This window comes from Mastomys coucha, unplaced genomic scaffold (assembly GCF_008632895.1).
Source record: "Mastomys coucha isolate ucsf_1 unplaced genomic scaffold, UCSF_Mcou_1 pScaffold23, whole genome shotgun sequence".
Taxonomy (NCBI): domain Eukaryota; kingdom Metazoa; phylum Chordata; class Mammalia; order Rodentia; family Muridae; genus Mastomys; species Mastomys coucha.
Window position 1 is genome coordinate 73,387,944 of NW_022196906.1, and position 11,949 is coordinate 73,399,892.

At 40.9% G+C, this 11,949-nt stretch overlaps 1 protein-coding gene across 1 annotated transcript in view; it reads left to right on the top strand.

The window, feature by feature from the left end:
- The window catches only part of Cd109 (CD109 molecule), a 104,206-nt gene that overhangs the window by 75,012 nt on the left and 17,245 nt on the right, over positions 1-11,949 (top strand). Inside the window, exons 21-25 of the mRNA XM_031346185.1 lie at positions 21-239; positions 1,006-1,150; positions 2,301-2,477; positions 8,134-8,215; positions 10,881-11,109. Of these exons, the coding sequence (XP_031202045.1) occupies positions 21-239; positions 1,006-1,150; positions 2,301-2,477; positions 8,134-8,215; positions 10,881-11,109 (852 nt within the window). The remainder of the gene's footprint in view (positions 1-20; positions 240-1,005; positions 1,151-2,300; positions 2,478-8,133; positions 8,216-10,880; positions 11,110-11,949) is intronic.

Below are 11,949 nucleotides of genomic sequence, written 5' to 3' on the forward strand. Positions count from 1 at the left end.
ACCTTTTCTTTCTTTCCTAGGTTGTGGTACTCATTGAGGAAAGTGACCGCTTTGAAATTTTAATGTCTTCAAGAGATGTCAATAACACCGTATACCGGAAGACTGCTCTAGTTCCCAGAGAGAACGGGGTCACTCTTGTTTTTCCTATCAAGCCAAAGCACTTGGGAGAGATTCCCATCACAGTGACAGCTGCCTCGGCCACTGCCTCTGATGCTGTCACCCAGATTGTTGTAGTAAAGGTAAATATTTGGGGTTTAGGTGGATATAGTAGAAACTTAACACACAATTAAAAAGCAAACAGGAGATGGTGTTTCTGTGTCAAATTGTTGATAATCCTAAAATGTCTTCTCCTGGTAATGTCTAGTTGTTTTCTTATCCATCTGTAAAAATGTAACACGCATGTGTTATAAAAATACTGCCGTTTTCCTTTTTAAATTGGAGCAGAAGCAAATTTGGGGATGTCAAGTATTTCTAGATAGTTATCTACAGCTACAAACTGTGTTACACTGAGATCCCGTTGGATCAGAGGTTGATAAGATAGAGAGTAGGCATGAATCGGGACTCCTCAGAGTAGATTTTGTAGACTCTTGTTTTGAGAGGACATTGTGCATAAAAACACTGTCTAGCACAGTGGGCGACCGCTCTTGTTCTGGGGTGTGATTGCCTTGGATTTGAACCTCTGTCCAGTTAAAAGTGGTGTCAGTTAAGACGTTTGGTGCTTTTGTTTGGATAATAACAGATGAATCTGCTTCCCGAGGGTTTTCTTTGTCACTTTTTTTTTTCTGTCCCCTGCCATTTTCATTTCCATTCCAGTTCCATGAAATGGTTTCTCACTTTAACTAGAAAGCAAGTGCTTAACATGTTGGAAGTCAGAATCCGGAAACGGTAGGTAGGTATGTACCGTGCAGCTGTATCCACAGCAGACTAGATCTTTGTCTTTAGATCTGCACACCATTCTCTGGTAACAGATAACACAGATGCCATGCTGTGTTCTTTCCCCTACAGCCTGAAGGGATAGAAAAGTCGTATTCACAGTCTTTCTTACTGGATCTGACAGACAACAACGTAAAAACTGACCAGGCATCTTTCAGATTCTCATTTCCTCCTGACACGGTCGCTGGCAGTGAAAGAGTTCAGATCACAGCAATTGGTAAGAGTAGTGTGTGACAGACACCCTGGCTGATTTGCAGTTGATAATATATATTTTTTCCATCTTTTTATAGCTATATTGTCTTACTTAGCTCCATTGGGAAAAGATTGTGGGAGATTTTAGTTGGTGTCAACTGCTGTAACTTAAATCAGTGTTTTTCAACATGCAGAATGCATATGTGAGTGTGTGATCTCGTTTAACGAGAAGTTCTGGTTTAGTATGTCTGGGGTGGGTCTGAGCTTACTTCCTTTTTTCTCTTTCCTCTCTCCTTGAATCTTTCTCCCTTCTTTCCAGGATGGGACACATTGCTTTGCACACGCTAGGCAAGTACTCTACCCATGAACTGTCTCACTGGCTCTTTGTTTTATGAGATAAGGTCTTGGTATGTAGCCCAGGCTGGCCTTGACATCCAGATCCATGTGCCTCAGCTTCTTTGCTGGGACTGTAAGCATGCATCAACAAGCCTGGCTAGAAGCTTTGGATTTCTGATGGTGTTGCTTCTCATGTATAGATACACTCATGCACAGATACAAGGTCACAGCTACTGTAGCAAGAGGGAGGAGTGTCTTCTAGAGAAGAGCTGCCGGACTCTGTGCCTCTTGGCCACTGATGAGGAGCCTAATCTTACATAATATGTTTAAAAACACAAGTGTCTGATTTTTTTCCTCTAAACCTACTAAACTAGAATTTCTTAGACTATGGTAAGGGCAAGTGTAGTTTGAAAACTTTACACCAGCGAGTCTGGCAAGCAAGGCTTGAAAACCCTTGCCTAGAATAGTTTTCTGTGCATGATTCTAGCAGCCTTTACTGTAGGAATGCCAGTTACTTCTAGTTACCTAAAATGCTTTTGAATTAAACATAGCCTTGCCCAATGCACCTGAGTCTCCTTCTGAGGACATTTGTTTGACTCTCTGATTTAAAGAAACACTTAGTTTATACCATATCCTTATTTAGGCAGAAGCATCCTGACTTATGCAGTCCACAAGTTAAGATCTGCGGTATTGCTCTTGTTTTGATGAAGTTTCTACTCTGTCCCACTGGCTTCTATGATAGATGCGTGAGCTGACGTACTGAGCTGAGACTGCCTGCCACCAGCAGGTAAGAGCGAATGATTATCACTCTCATTGGACCAAATGCTTTGTGCTTGCAGGAGATATTCTTGGTTCTTCCATCGATGGCTTATCCTCACTGATACGGATGCCTTATGGATGTGGTGAACAGAACATGATACAATTTGCTCCAAGTATTTACATTTTGGATTATCTGACTAAACAGAAACAGCTGACAGTTTATTTAAAAGAAAAGGCCCTTTCATCTATGAGGCAAGGTAAGCAGGAGAGATTTATACTTTTATTTGTTAAAAACAAGTTTTCATTTGTTTATAGGTTGGGGTCTCCCTAGGCCATGTTCTTAAATAGATGGAGGTTGTGTTTATGCATGATGTGTGGGACTACTTGGTACTGATGTGCTAAAGGTCAGGCAGTGGGAAGGGGCCATTTGTCTTCAGGTAGCTAACTGTTGCTTAACTGCTGCTAATTTAAAACTCTTTTACAAAATAAAATGAATGAATGATCGCGTGTGAGCATTGGTTCACTCTTTTTCCTTGAGACAGTCTTAGGCGGTTCAGGTTAGCTTTGTGGTAGAACAGTGTGTATGGAGTGGATGCTTGCACATCTGACGTGACTGTTGTGGAAAGGGACGGTGGGTTCCATCACACCAGCGTGACCTGTAAGACATCAGTCTAGGTGGTGCAGAGTGGGAGCCAAGGGTGGTACAAGGAGCAAGGCAGAAGACAAGGAGAGGGCACCAGAGTTTGGGATTTAGATGAAGTGCAGCCGGAGCTGTCATGTGAGGGTGAAGAGGGTCTATTTTTCCTTCCACGTGTGCTTCCTTAGGAGCACACACGATGCTAACAATCTGACAGACTCTCCAACCCAGGAGCTGATAAGCTGTCCCCCACAACCCTGTAAAGTTCTTAGAGTTCTTGGCTTTGCATTTATATAGAGATACTGTCTTAAAATTATCCTTTTAACATGTTTATAGATCATTTGTATTTTAAGTATATACACACAGGAACTGTTAATTTTTGAAATTTCTATTATGATTAAATTTAAGAAAAGGTATATAGGGCTGTCTGTGATAAAATGTTGATTTTTTTTTTTTGAGACAGGGTTTTTCTGTGTAGCCATGGCTGTCCTGGAACTCACTCTATAGACCAGGCTGGCCTTAAACTCAGAAATCCACCTGCCTCTGCCTCCCAAGTGCTGGAATTAAAGGCGTGTGCCACCACAGCCTGGCAAAATGTTGATCTTTACATCTTGTTTAACAGTTATTGCACAAGATGAATAAAAGATACAGGAGACTGTTAAAAGTTTAACTTTGGACTTTTGGAAAACAATATTCCACTTTGTCTTGCAATGTATTAGCTTCTCTGGTCTCACGTAGAAAGTACTTACGGATTAGGCTGGCATTTTGTAATTTAATCTGCACTCACTGTCATGTTTTAATAAAGCACAATGCTCATAAAATGTCATATAGTGCATTTATTATGTATGTTTTAAGAACTTTAATTTTTGCTGATCAAATATCTTGAACTCTATTACATTTTAATTAATTTCTATTGTATGCATATGAATGTCTTGGCTGCATGTATGTCTGTGCACCACATGTGTGCTTGATGCTTGGAGAGGCCAGAGAGGATGTCAGGTCCCCTGGGGCTGGAGTTACGGATGGTGGTAACCCACCAAGTAGGTCTTGGGAACCAAGCCTCGTTCCTCTGCAAAAGCATCAAGTGCTCCTCACTGTGGAGCCATTGCTCTGGCCCTTTAAGTTCTATTTTGAATGGCTTGAGCCACCCTTGGAGGTGACTTGGCTTGTCCTGTGACACTTTGCTCAGAGTTACTACAGCTCAAACCCCAGTTCTGGCTCTTTTCTAAGTGCAGCTCTGGCCCCACACATCAGCCCTGTTGTCCAACCAGTTTTTCAAAGCCAGCTGGGAATGTAGCCCATGGGTTCTGTTTTTGCCTAGCAAGAGCCATCCTGGAAACAAAAAGGTTCCAAGCGGCCATCTGGGGCTCTTTCTCCTGATGGCTTATTGGTTGCTAGAAGAGCACTCTGTCCAGAGGGAGAGAAAGCTTAAGTCTCCAAGCGCCAAGTAGCCTTCCAAGTATGCAGCATGATGATCTAAATAAAGGCAGCATGGGAGAAAGGAGAGCGCAGTGGGTTAAGACACCAGCCATGGGCCCTATCTTGGATTCGTTTCTCAGTTTCTCAGAGCCTCAGTTTCCCAAATAATAAATGTACTTACATGATATTGAGACACTAGGAGCTAGACTCTGTTAAATAGACAGGTAGGGAGGGGAGCCATAGTTAGGTAATAAATTAGGTGGTTAATTTCCATGTTGGGCAGCTTCTTCCTCACCCTCCTGACTTGCGATTTGCTCTGGGCCAATCATCTATCTTATCTTTCTTCAAACTGACCTAAATAGAGAGGAAAATAGGCTTTAAACCCCCCATGCCATGAGAAGAGACTAGATCTTTTCAGTCTTCCGAGGGCTCCGTCTGTTCTGTACATGTCCTCTGTGTACCTGCTACACACCTGTCTGCCCACTTCCACTAAACATCTTTCTAACCTTTGACTCTGTCTGCCGTGCCGGAGATTTCTCTGCTGCCTGTTACACTTTGGTCCCCCCACCCCCACCCCAGAGGGACAGGAACCTAATCAAGAGCCCCAGACTGTATCATTTGGGGCACTTGTCTCAACTTTCTTCTTAAGATTGTCTCATTTGTACTGCTCCGCTTTTATGTTCTTCATTTAGCATTATTTAGACCCACCCGATCATCATCCGTATTAATCCTTGGATGGTGTGAACCTGCGTCTTAATTTCTTTTTCGTAGTATCACCACAAGGGCGCCTCAGAGCTGAGAGGGTGGATGATGATCAATATCAACTTTTTGGGCTCTTAAGTTCATCCTTTTAATATGGAAGTCAGGTTCAGGAGAATTCTGAAGTTCTTCCACAGTTCAGTGATTACTCGTAGACAGTAACCATTCTACCCAGCCCTGGCATGTTCTCACCAGCCAGGAAGTGTGATCAGTGTTTCTGGCTGGCCCAACAGCTTTCATCTGAAGGAGATGGTCAGTGTTTGCTGACATCACTCTACATGATGATGTCAGAGTCTCACTTTAGATATTGTCTTTTCTAAGTCTTGTACATATTATGAAGTTTTTTTTTTTAAAAAAAATTTAAAGTCATTAATGAAGATTTTGTGTGAATTGTGATTACTTAAATATCACTTAGGAATAGCACATTGTCTTACTTAAGTTTTGGTGGCCCAGGGGTCCTGTAATCAATAGCTACATCACTAAGTGAAACACAGTTTGCTGTCAAGAAAAGAAAGCAAAAAAGAAACCATTTTTGACAAGGACTGGAAATGCTGAGCCTGATAATTGAAACATTAAGCTGCTTGTTTTCTGCATATATTTAAATTTCTTTTAAAGTTACATTTTATTGTGTATGTGGGTGTCCAGGCATGTGACCACATGGGTGTAGAGGTCAGAGGACAACTTTTGGGACTTGGTTCTCTTGTTTCCCATGTGGGAATCAAACTCAGGTCTTCAGGCTTGGCAGCAGTGCCTTTATCTGTTGAATCTGCTCAAGGAGTCTTTTCTTCAGAAGTTTAAATTACAGCGTCTGCAGTTTGTATTGCAGGTGAGAATGTTTTCATCTGTTAAAATACTCTCTCCTCTCAGAACTGGACCCCAAGCATGGCACTCACTGGACAAGGGCTCTACTGCTGAGCTACACGACAGCCCCGAGCTGATCTCTTTTGTTTCTGTAGGCAGTACTTTCAACTTTAGTTTGATAAGTTGTGACTACTTTACAGTCATGGGTAGTCCAGAGAAGACTCATGATCCAGAAAGATTTGTATCTGATCTGGCCCATTGTAAACAGTAGTTTATAGGTTGTTATCCCAACAGCTTCGTGACTTCCGTATTTTAATTTTCAGAGATGTCTGATAATTTTAATTATATTATTATTTGCCCCACAAAAAGAGCTGTTTAGTAAAACAGTAATCTTGTGAGTGATACTCTTATTTCTTTGTAAACTTTTGGAGAAAACCAAGCTTTTGACTTGCTCATCTATTGTGCTGAAAAATTTCCAACTTAGATAACAACGGTGGAATGAAGATTGTTATACTAACAGTAAACATTAGAGCTACATCATCAGTGTCTTTTTCTGCTAACGAAGTGGAAATTAGGCCTGACGTAGGCCATTGCTTGGAGGACGCGCAGCCAAGGCTTCTCCAGCATGCACGACCAGTGTAGAATGAGGAAGGGCGTGTCAGAAGAGACTAGCATAGAGTCAAAGCAGCTCTTCTCCCTGCCTTCTCTTTTTTCCTTCGCTTTTCCATGGGAGCAGAGCTGGAGGTCTGGGATCTGTTTTTTTTTCTTTTTTCTTTTTGATCCACTCTACGATTGAAAATGGTCCAGCTCCTGTTTCCTCTGCACTGGCTGCCCTTACTGGAAGACTAAGGCTAGTGTTTGACACTGATGGGGGAGTGTTGGAGGATAGCCACCTGTGTGGTAATTTCCATAGGTTCTGATTTCATGCCTTGATCTCAGCTCTGACCCACTTTATGTTATCTTATCAAAAGGTTAATAATGACATCACATCTCAGGGTTCTTAGACTCACCAAAGTTAGTACTTGTAAGGGGTTTCTCGCAGTTCTTTGTACAATGTGAATACAAAATAAGGATTTGCTATTTAATTGTCTAAGAGAAATATTTCAGGCATAAACATGAAGGTTATAAACTAAGGTTCTCTTCTTAAAATTAAGAAAAAAATTCCTTTTACTATAAATGTGTATATATTCCTTTTATTACCAGTCTCAAATACCACTGTGAAAACATACTATTCTGTCTTATTCCTTAATCCAGATGTTCAGATGCAGGCTTTCTAGTAGAAAATCCAAAGGGGAGAAGCTTGGGATTCGTGGGTAGATTGTTCAGTGATGCCCAGGGGGTTGCCACACGATTTCTAACACTGGACTTTGAACTCTGCATGGCTTTGCAAATGAGAACCACCTTCCCTTTGTTTGAAATAATTTATTTGCAAGTGCAAGAAGCCTCTGCTTTTATTAAAGCAGGTATATTAACCCCTTCCCAATTCACTTTATTTGTGTGTGTGTATGTATGTGTATTTTTGTATATGCACACTGTATATGGGTATATGTGTGCACCATCATATGTGGAGCCCAGAGGCTGATATCAGGTGGCTTCCTCAGTCATATCTCCATCTTATTATCTTTTGAGACTGGTGAACCTGGAGCTCATCGACTGATCAGCAAATACCAGATATTCTCCAGTGCCTGTCTCCTCAGTTCTGGGGTTATAGGCACATGCCTTTTGGGGTGGTGGTAGGGACTTGAACTCAGGTCCTCATGCTTGTGTGGTAAGCACTTTATGAGGGAGGTGTCTCCAAAGCATCCTAAGTTACTTATCTAGTAATACTTCATTACTACCACCGTGTGCGTGAGCTTGTGTGTGTGTGTGTGTGTGTGTGTGTGTGTGTGTGTGTGTGTATGTGTGTGTATACACATGAATTGTGGAATTTGTGCGGAAGAAGACCAGTTGGTTTTATCGTTTGCCTCAGGAGTCCATGATCAAGCCATTTAAAAGACACTGCCTTGGACCATGTCATTTCCCCTCTCTGTTGTCGGCCTAAGGGCAGAAATCAGCTTTACTCTCTGTTTGGCTTTAAACTTTAGTCATGTTAGTGGCTTCCCTAGACCACAGACAATCTTAGTTAGTTAAGCATGGAGATCCTTTGGTGAACACTAGAAGTCAGTGAAGCTCAGCCTTGCCTTTGCTTGCTTCTGGATGGCCCAAAGGGTCTTCTCCTCAATTCTCCTGTCTGCCGACGGCCCCAGCATGAAGCCATAGCAAGTGGATTGATTATGCATGCATTTATGTGTCTTCAGGTTACCAGAGGGAGCTTCTCTATCAGAGGGAAGATGGCTCCTTCAGTGCTTTTGGGGACCGTGACTCTTCTGGGAGCACTTGGTAAGTTTTCTTCTAATTAAACAATTCTGCATCACAGATTAGGTGTTTATTAGGCCGAAGTAGCCATGGGACTGACAGGCATGCCTGTTTGTGTGGACGTTGTAACTGTTTGTAACAAAGCGTGCCTTTAAAAGAGGTCATTAAAAGATGATTGGGAAGCATTTGCAAATCAAGAGATTTCTATTTAGAAAAGGAAAAAAAAATACAATTTTTTTTGGCGGAAAAGCTGCAACACAAATTCTTTATGATGATGGTACAGATGATGAGAAAAAATGCTGTTGTGCAATTTTTCTTGCTGTCTCTGATTTATTAGTGCAAGAGCTTTGTTAAAACAGTCTGTGTGGTTTCCTTACGATCATACTTCTTGAAAAATAAAGGATGTTGGGATTAAGTAATAAGTCCACAGCATGTCCTCCTGCCTCCAGTCCTTATGGTTGACTTGGGACAGTTACCCCCACTCTTTGTTCTGTCTGCCATGGCTGACTTCAAGGACTGGGGGTGCTCTTCTCTGTCTGCCTACAGTAGAGGAGACCTGGATGTTAGAGTTTTGAGGAGACATGTTGCTTTGGCTTCTGTCTTGTTCAGAAGCCAGATGCTGATCTGTAACTCAGTCCCCTTGCTCTTTCACTTGGCATCCTTTTCATTTCGGTGTTCTTGTTGGGTGTAGTGGCTCAATCTTGTAACTCCAGCACTTTGCATGTGTAGGTAGGGGGACCGAGGCCAGCTTGGGCCACAGACTGAGACCCTGTCTCTCCTCTAGCCCTCTCCCCACAAATACAAATGTTTTGTATCATGGTTCTGTGAAGTGTATGAGAATTACTATATATTTTTGTTATGAGGGGTTTCAGTTGTATAATCTCTCTTTCTTCCTGCCTTCCACTTTTGTACCTACCTACCTTTCATTGTTTCTTTCCCTTCACATATCTATCTATCTATCCTATTCATCTATCTATCTATCTATCATCTATCTATCTATCTATCTATCTATCTATCTATCTATCTATCTATCATCTATCTATCTATCTATCTATCTATCATCTATCTATCACCTATCTATCTATCTATCATCTATCTATCTATCTATCTATCTATCTATCTATCTATCTATCTATCTATCTATCTATCCTATTCATCTATCATCTATCTATCTATCCTATTCATCTATCTATCTATCTATCTATCTATCTATCTATCTATCATCTATCTATCTATCTATCATCCATCTATCTATCATCTATCTATCCTATTCATCTATCTATCCTATTCATCTATCTATCTATCTATCTATCTATCTATCTATCTATCTATCTATCCTATTCATCTATCTATCTATCTATCTATCTATCTATCTATCCTATTCATCTATCTATCATCTATCTATCTATCATCTATCTATCTATCTATCTCTCTATCTCTCTATCTATCTATCCTATTCATCTATCTATCTATCTATCTATCTATCTATCTATCTATCTATCTATCATCCATCTATCTACCATCTATCTATCTATCTATCTATCTATCTATCTATCTATCTATCTATCATCTATCTATCTACCTATCTCTGTACCTGTATCTCTATCTCTATATAACCCACATATCTCCTGTCTTCTCCCCCCTTCATATCCCTTCCTTCTGCTCTACTCTATTATTTTTTAAATTTCTTTTCTCTCTCTAAAAATTATTCCTAGGGCTGGGGAGATGCTGCACTTAGTTCAGTGCCTGTCACACAAACATGAGAACTGAATTTGGATTCTAGAATCCACATGAAAAACTGATCATGGTGTCATGTGCTTATGAGATGGGAGGGATTAGGTGGTGTGTGTGGAGACAAGCAGTTCCCTGAAGCTTATTGGCCATCCAGTTTGGTACAGTTGGTAAACTTCGGGTTCAGTGAGAAACCTTGTCTCAAAGAAAAAAAAAAGAACAAAGGTAGGAGAGGATGAGGAAAGACATGAGGAGACATTCAGTGTTCACCTTGGGCTTCTACATAGGCACACATACATGCACACATACACATGTGTGCGCACACACACACACACACACACACATACACACCATTTCTAGGTACTGGCAACAGGTGGCAGACTCACATATGTGGGTGGGTCTGGGAAGCTAGACCCTTAATTTGCAGTTCTACAGGACTGAAAACTACCCATTTCTCTCACGTAAAGTACTGAACTTTGCGAACTCCAAATGCTTATCTAATGCTTTGAGCTGAGCAGGGTGGTTTTTTTTTTTTTTTTTTTGGTGCATGCCTGGAGCTGTCAGGAGGTATGCACCATTTGGTAATTTAACCGTTATGGAAGGTTGGATTCCCATCCTGTAAAATACTGGCACAAGATTATTTCTAAATGACGAGCAGGTAATTCCTAAATTCATTTCCAAATGTGACATTCTGTGAATTGATCAGAAATTTCTTAGTCATGCCCAAATAAGAACCAGGTCCACCAGCTAAGACAGTTTTTTGTTTTTTTTTTTTTTTTTTTTTTTTTTTTTTTTTTTTTTTTTTTTTTTTTTTTTTTTTTATATTGTCTCTTTGCTGTCTTTCCTTTGGTTTTATATCTGGTGAATTTTCCGAAGGAGAACTGTTTTGTGTTTCACGTGCTCTGTGGGAACGCAGGACTTAAATGTATCTCATGTGCTTTCCCCTTTCTTCTCCAAGGCTGTCAGCATTTGTTTTAAGATGCTTTCTGGAAGCTGATAACTATATAGATATTGATCAGGATGTGCTACACAAAATATATACTTGGCTCAATGCACATAAGAAATTCAATGGAGAATATTGGGAGCCAGGAAGAGTGATTCACAGTGAACTTCAAGGTGGCAACAGAAACCCAGTAACACTTACAGCCTATATTGTGACTTCTGTCCTGGGATACAAAAAGTATCAGGTATTTTTTTTTTCTTTCACAAATTGAAATAAAGTGGATCTTGCTGAGTCAAATATGTGTCTTGAAATGGAAAGTACTTTGTAATTTTACATTACATCTGAAATGTGCATTTGGATAGCCGTGTGCCGGGCACACTTTCCAAAATTTGGAGAAAAATAGTAACCCATTCTTAGGGGGCTCTGAAAAGCTCAGTAATAATATACTCATGGTGCTTGTTATTGGAACAGAGGCCAGTAATGCTTCCTTGTTAGGAGAAAGCACTTTAGAATTTGGGAATGTGTCCTAGCAAGTTGAAATGATTTTTTTTTTCAGTGCTCTGGATTGAGCCCAGGGTGTTACTTATAGGAGGCAAACGCCCCGTTAAACTATGTCCTCAGTCATTTTGAAGGATTTTCCCCCCTTTGGTTTGTTTTTAAGATCTTTAAACCTTTAGGGAACAATTGACCGTCTGTTAATTTAGTGAAAACAACTCACCTTTGAAACCCGGCAGAAGGGGGCAAGGCTATAGACGATGATGGATGCTCATGCAAAGATGTAATCTTTTTAAATTGCTTATTTTATTTATTTACATTTTGAATGTTGTCCCCCTTCCCAGTTTCCTCTCTACAAACCCCCAACCCCATCACCCTCTGCCCTGCTTCTATGAGGGAGCTCCCCCACTCGCTCACCCACCCCAGTCTCAGCACCCTAGAATTCCCCTACACTGGAGCATCGAGCCTCCATAGAGCTCCCCTCCCACTGATGCCAGATAAGGCCATCCTCTCCTACATATGCAGCTAGAACCATGGGTCCTTCTATGTACTTTTTGGTTGGTGGTTTAGCCCCTGGGTGCTCGGGGGG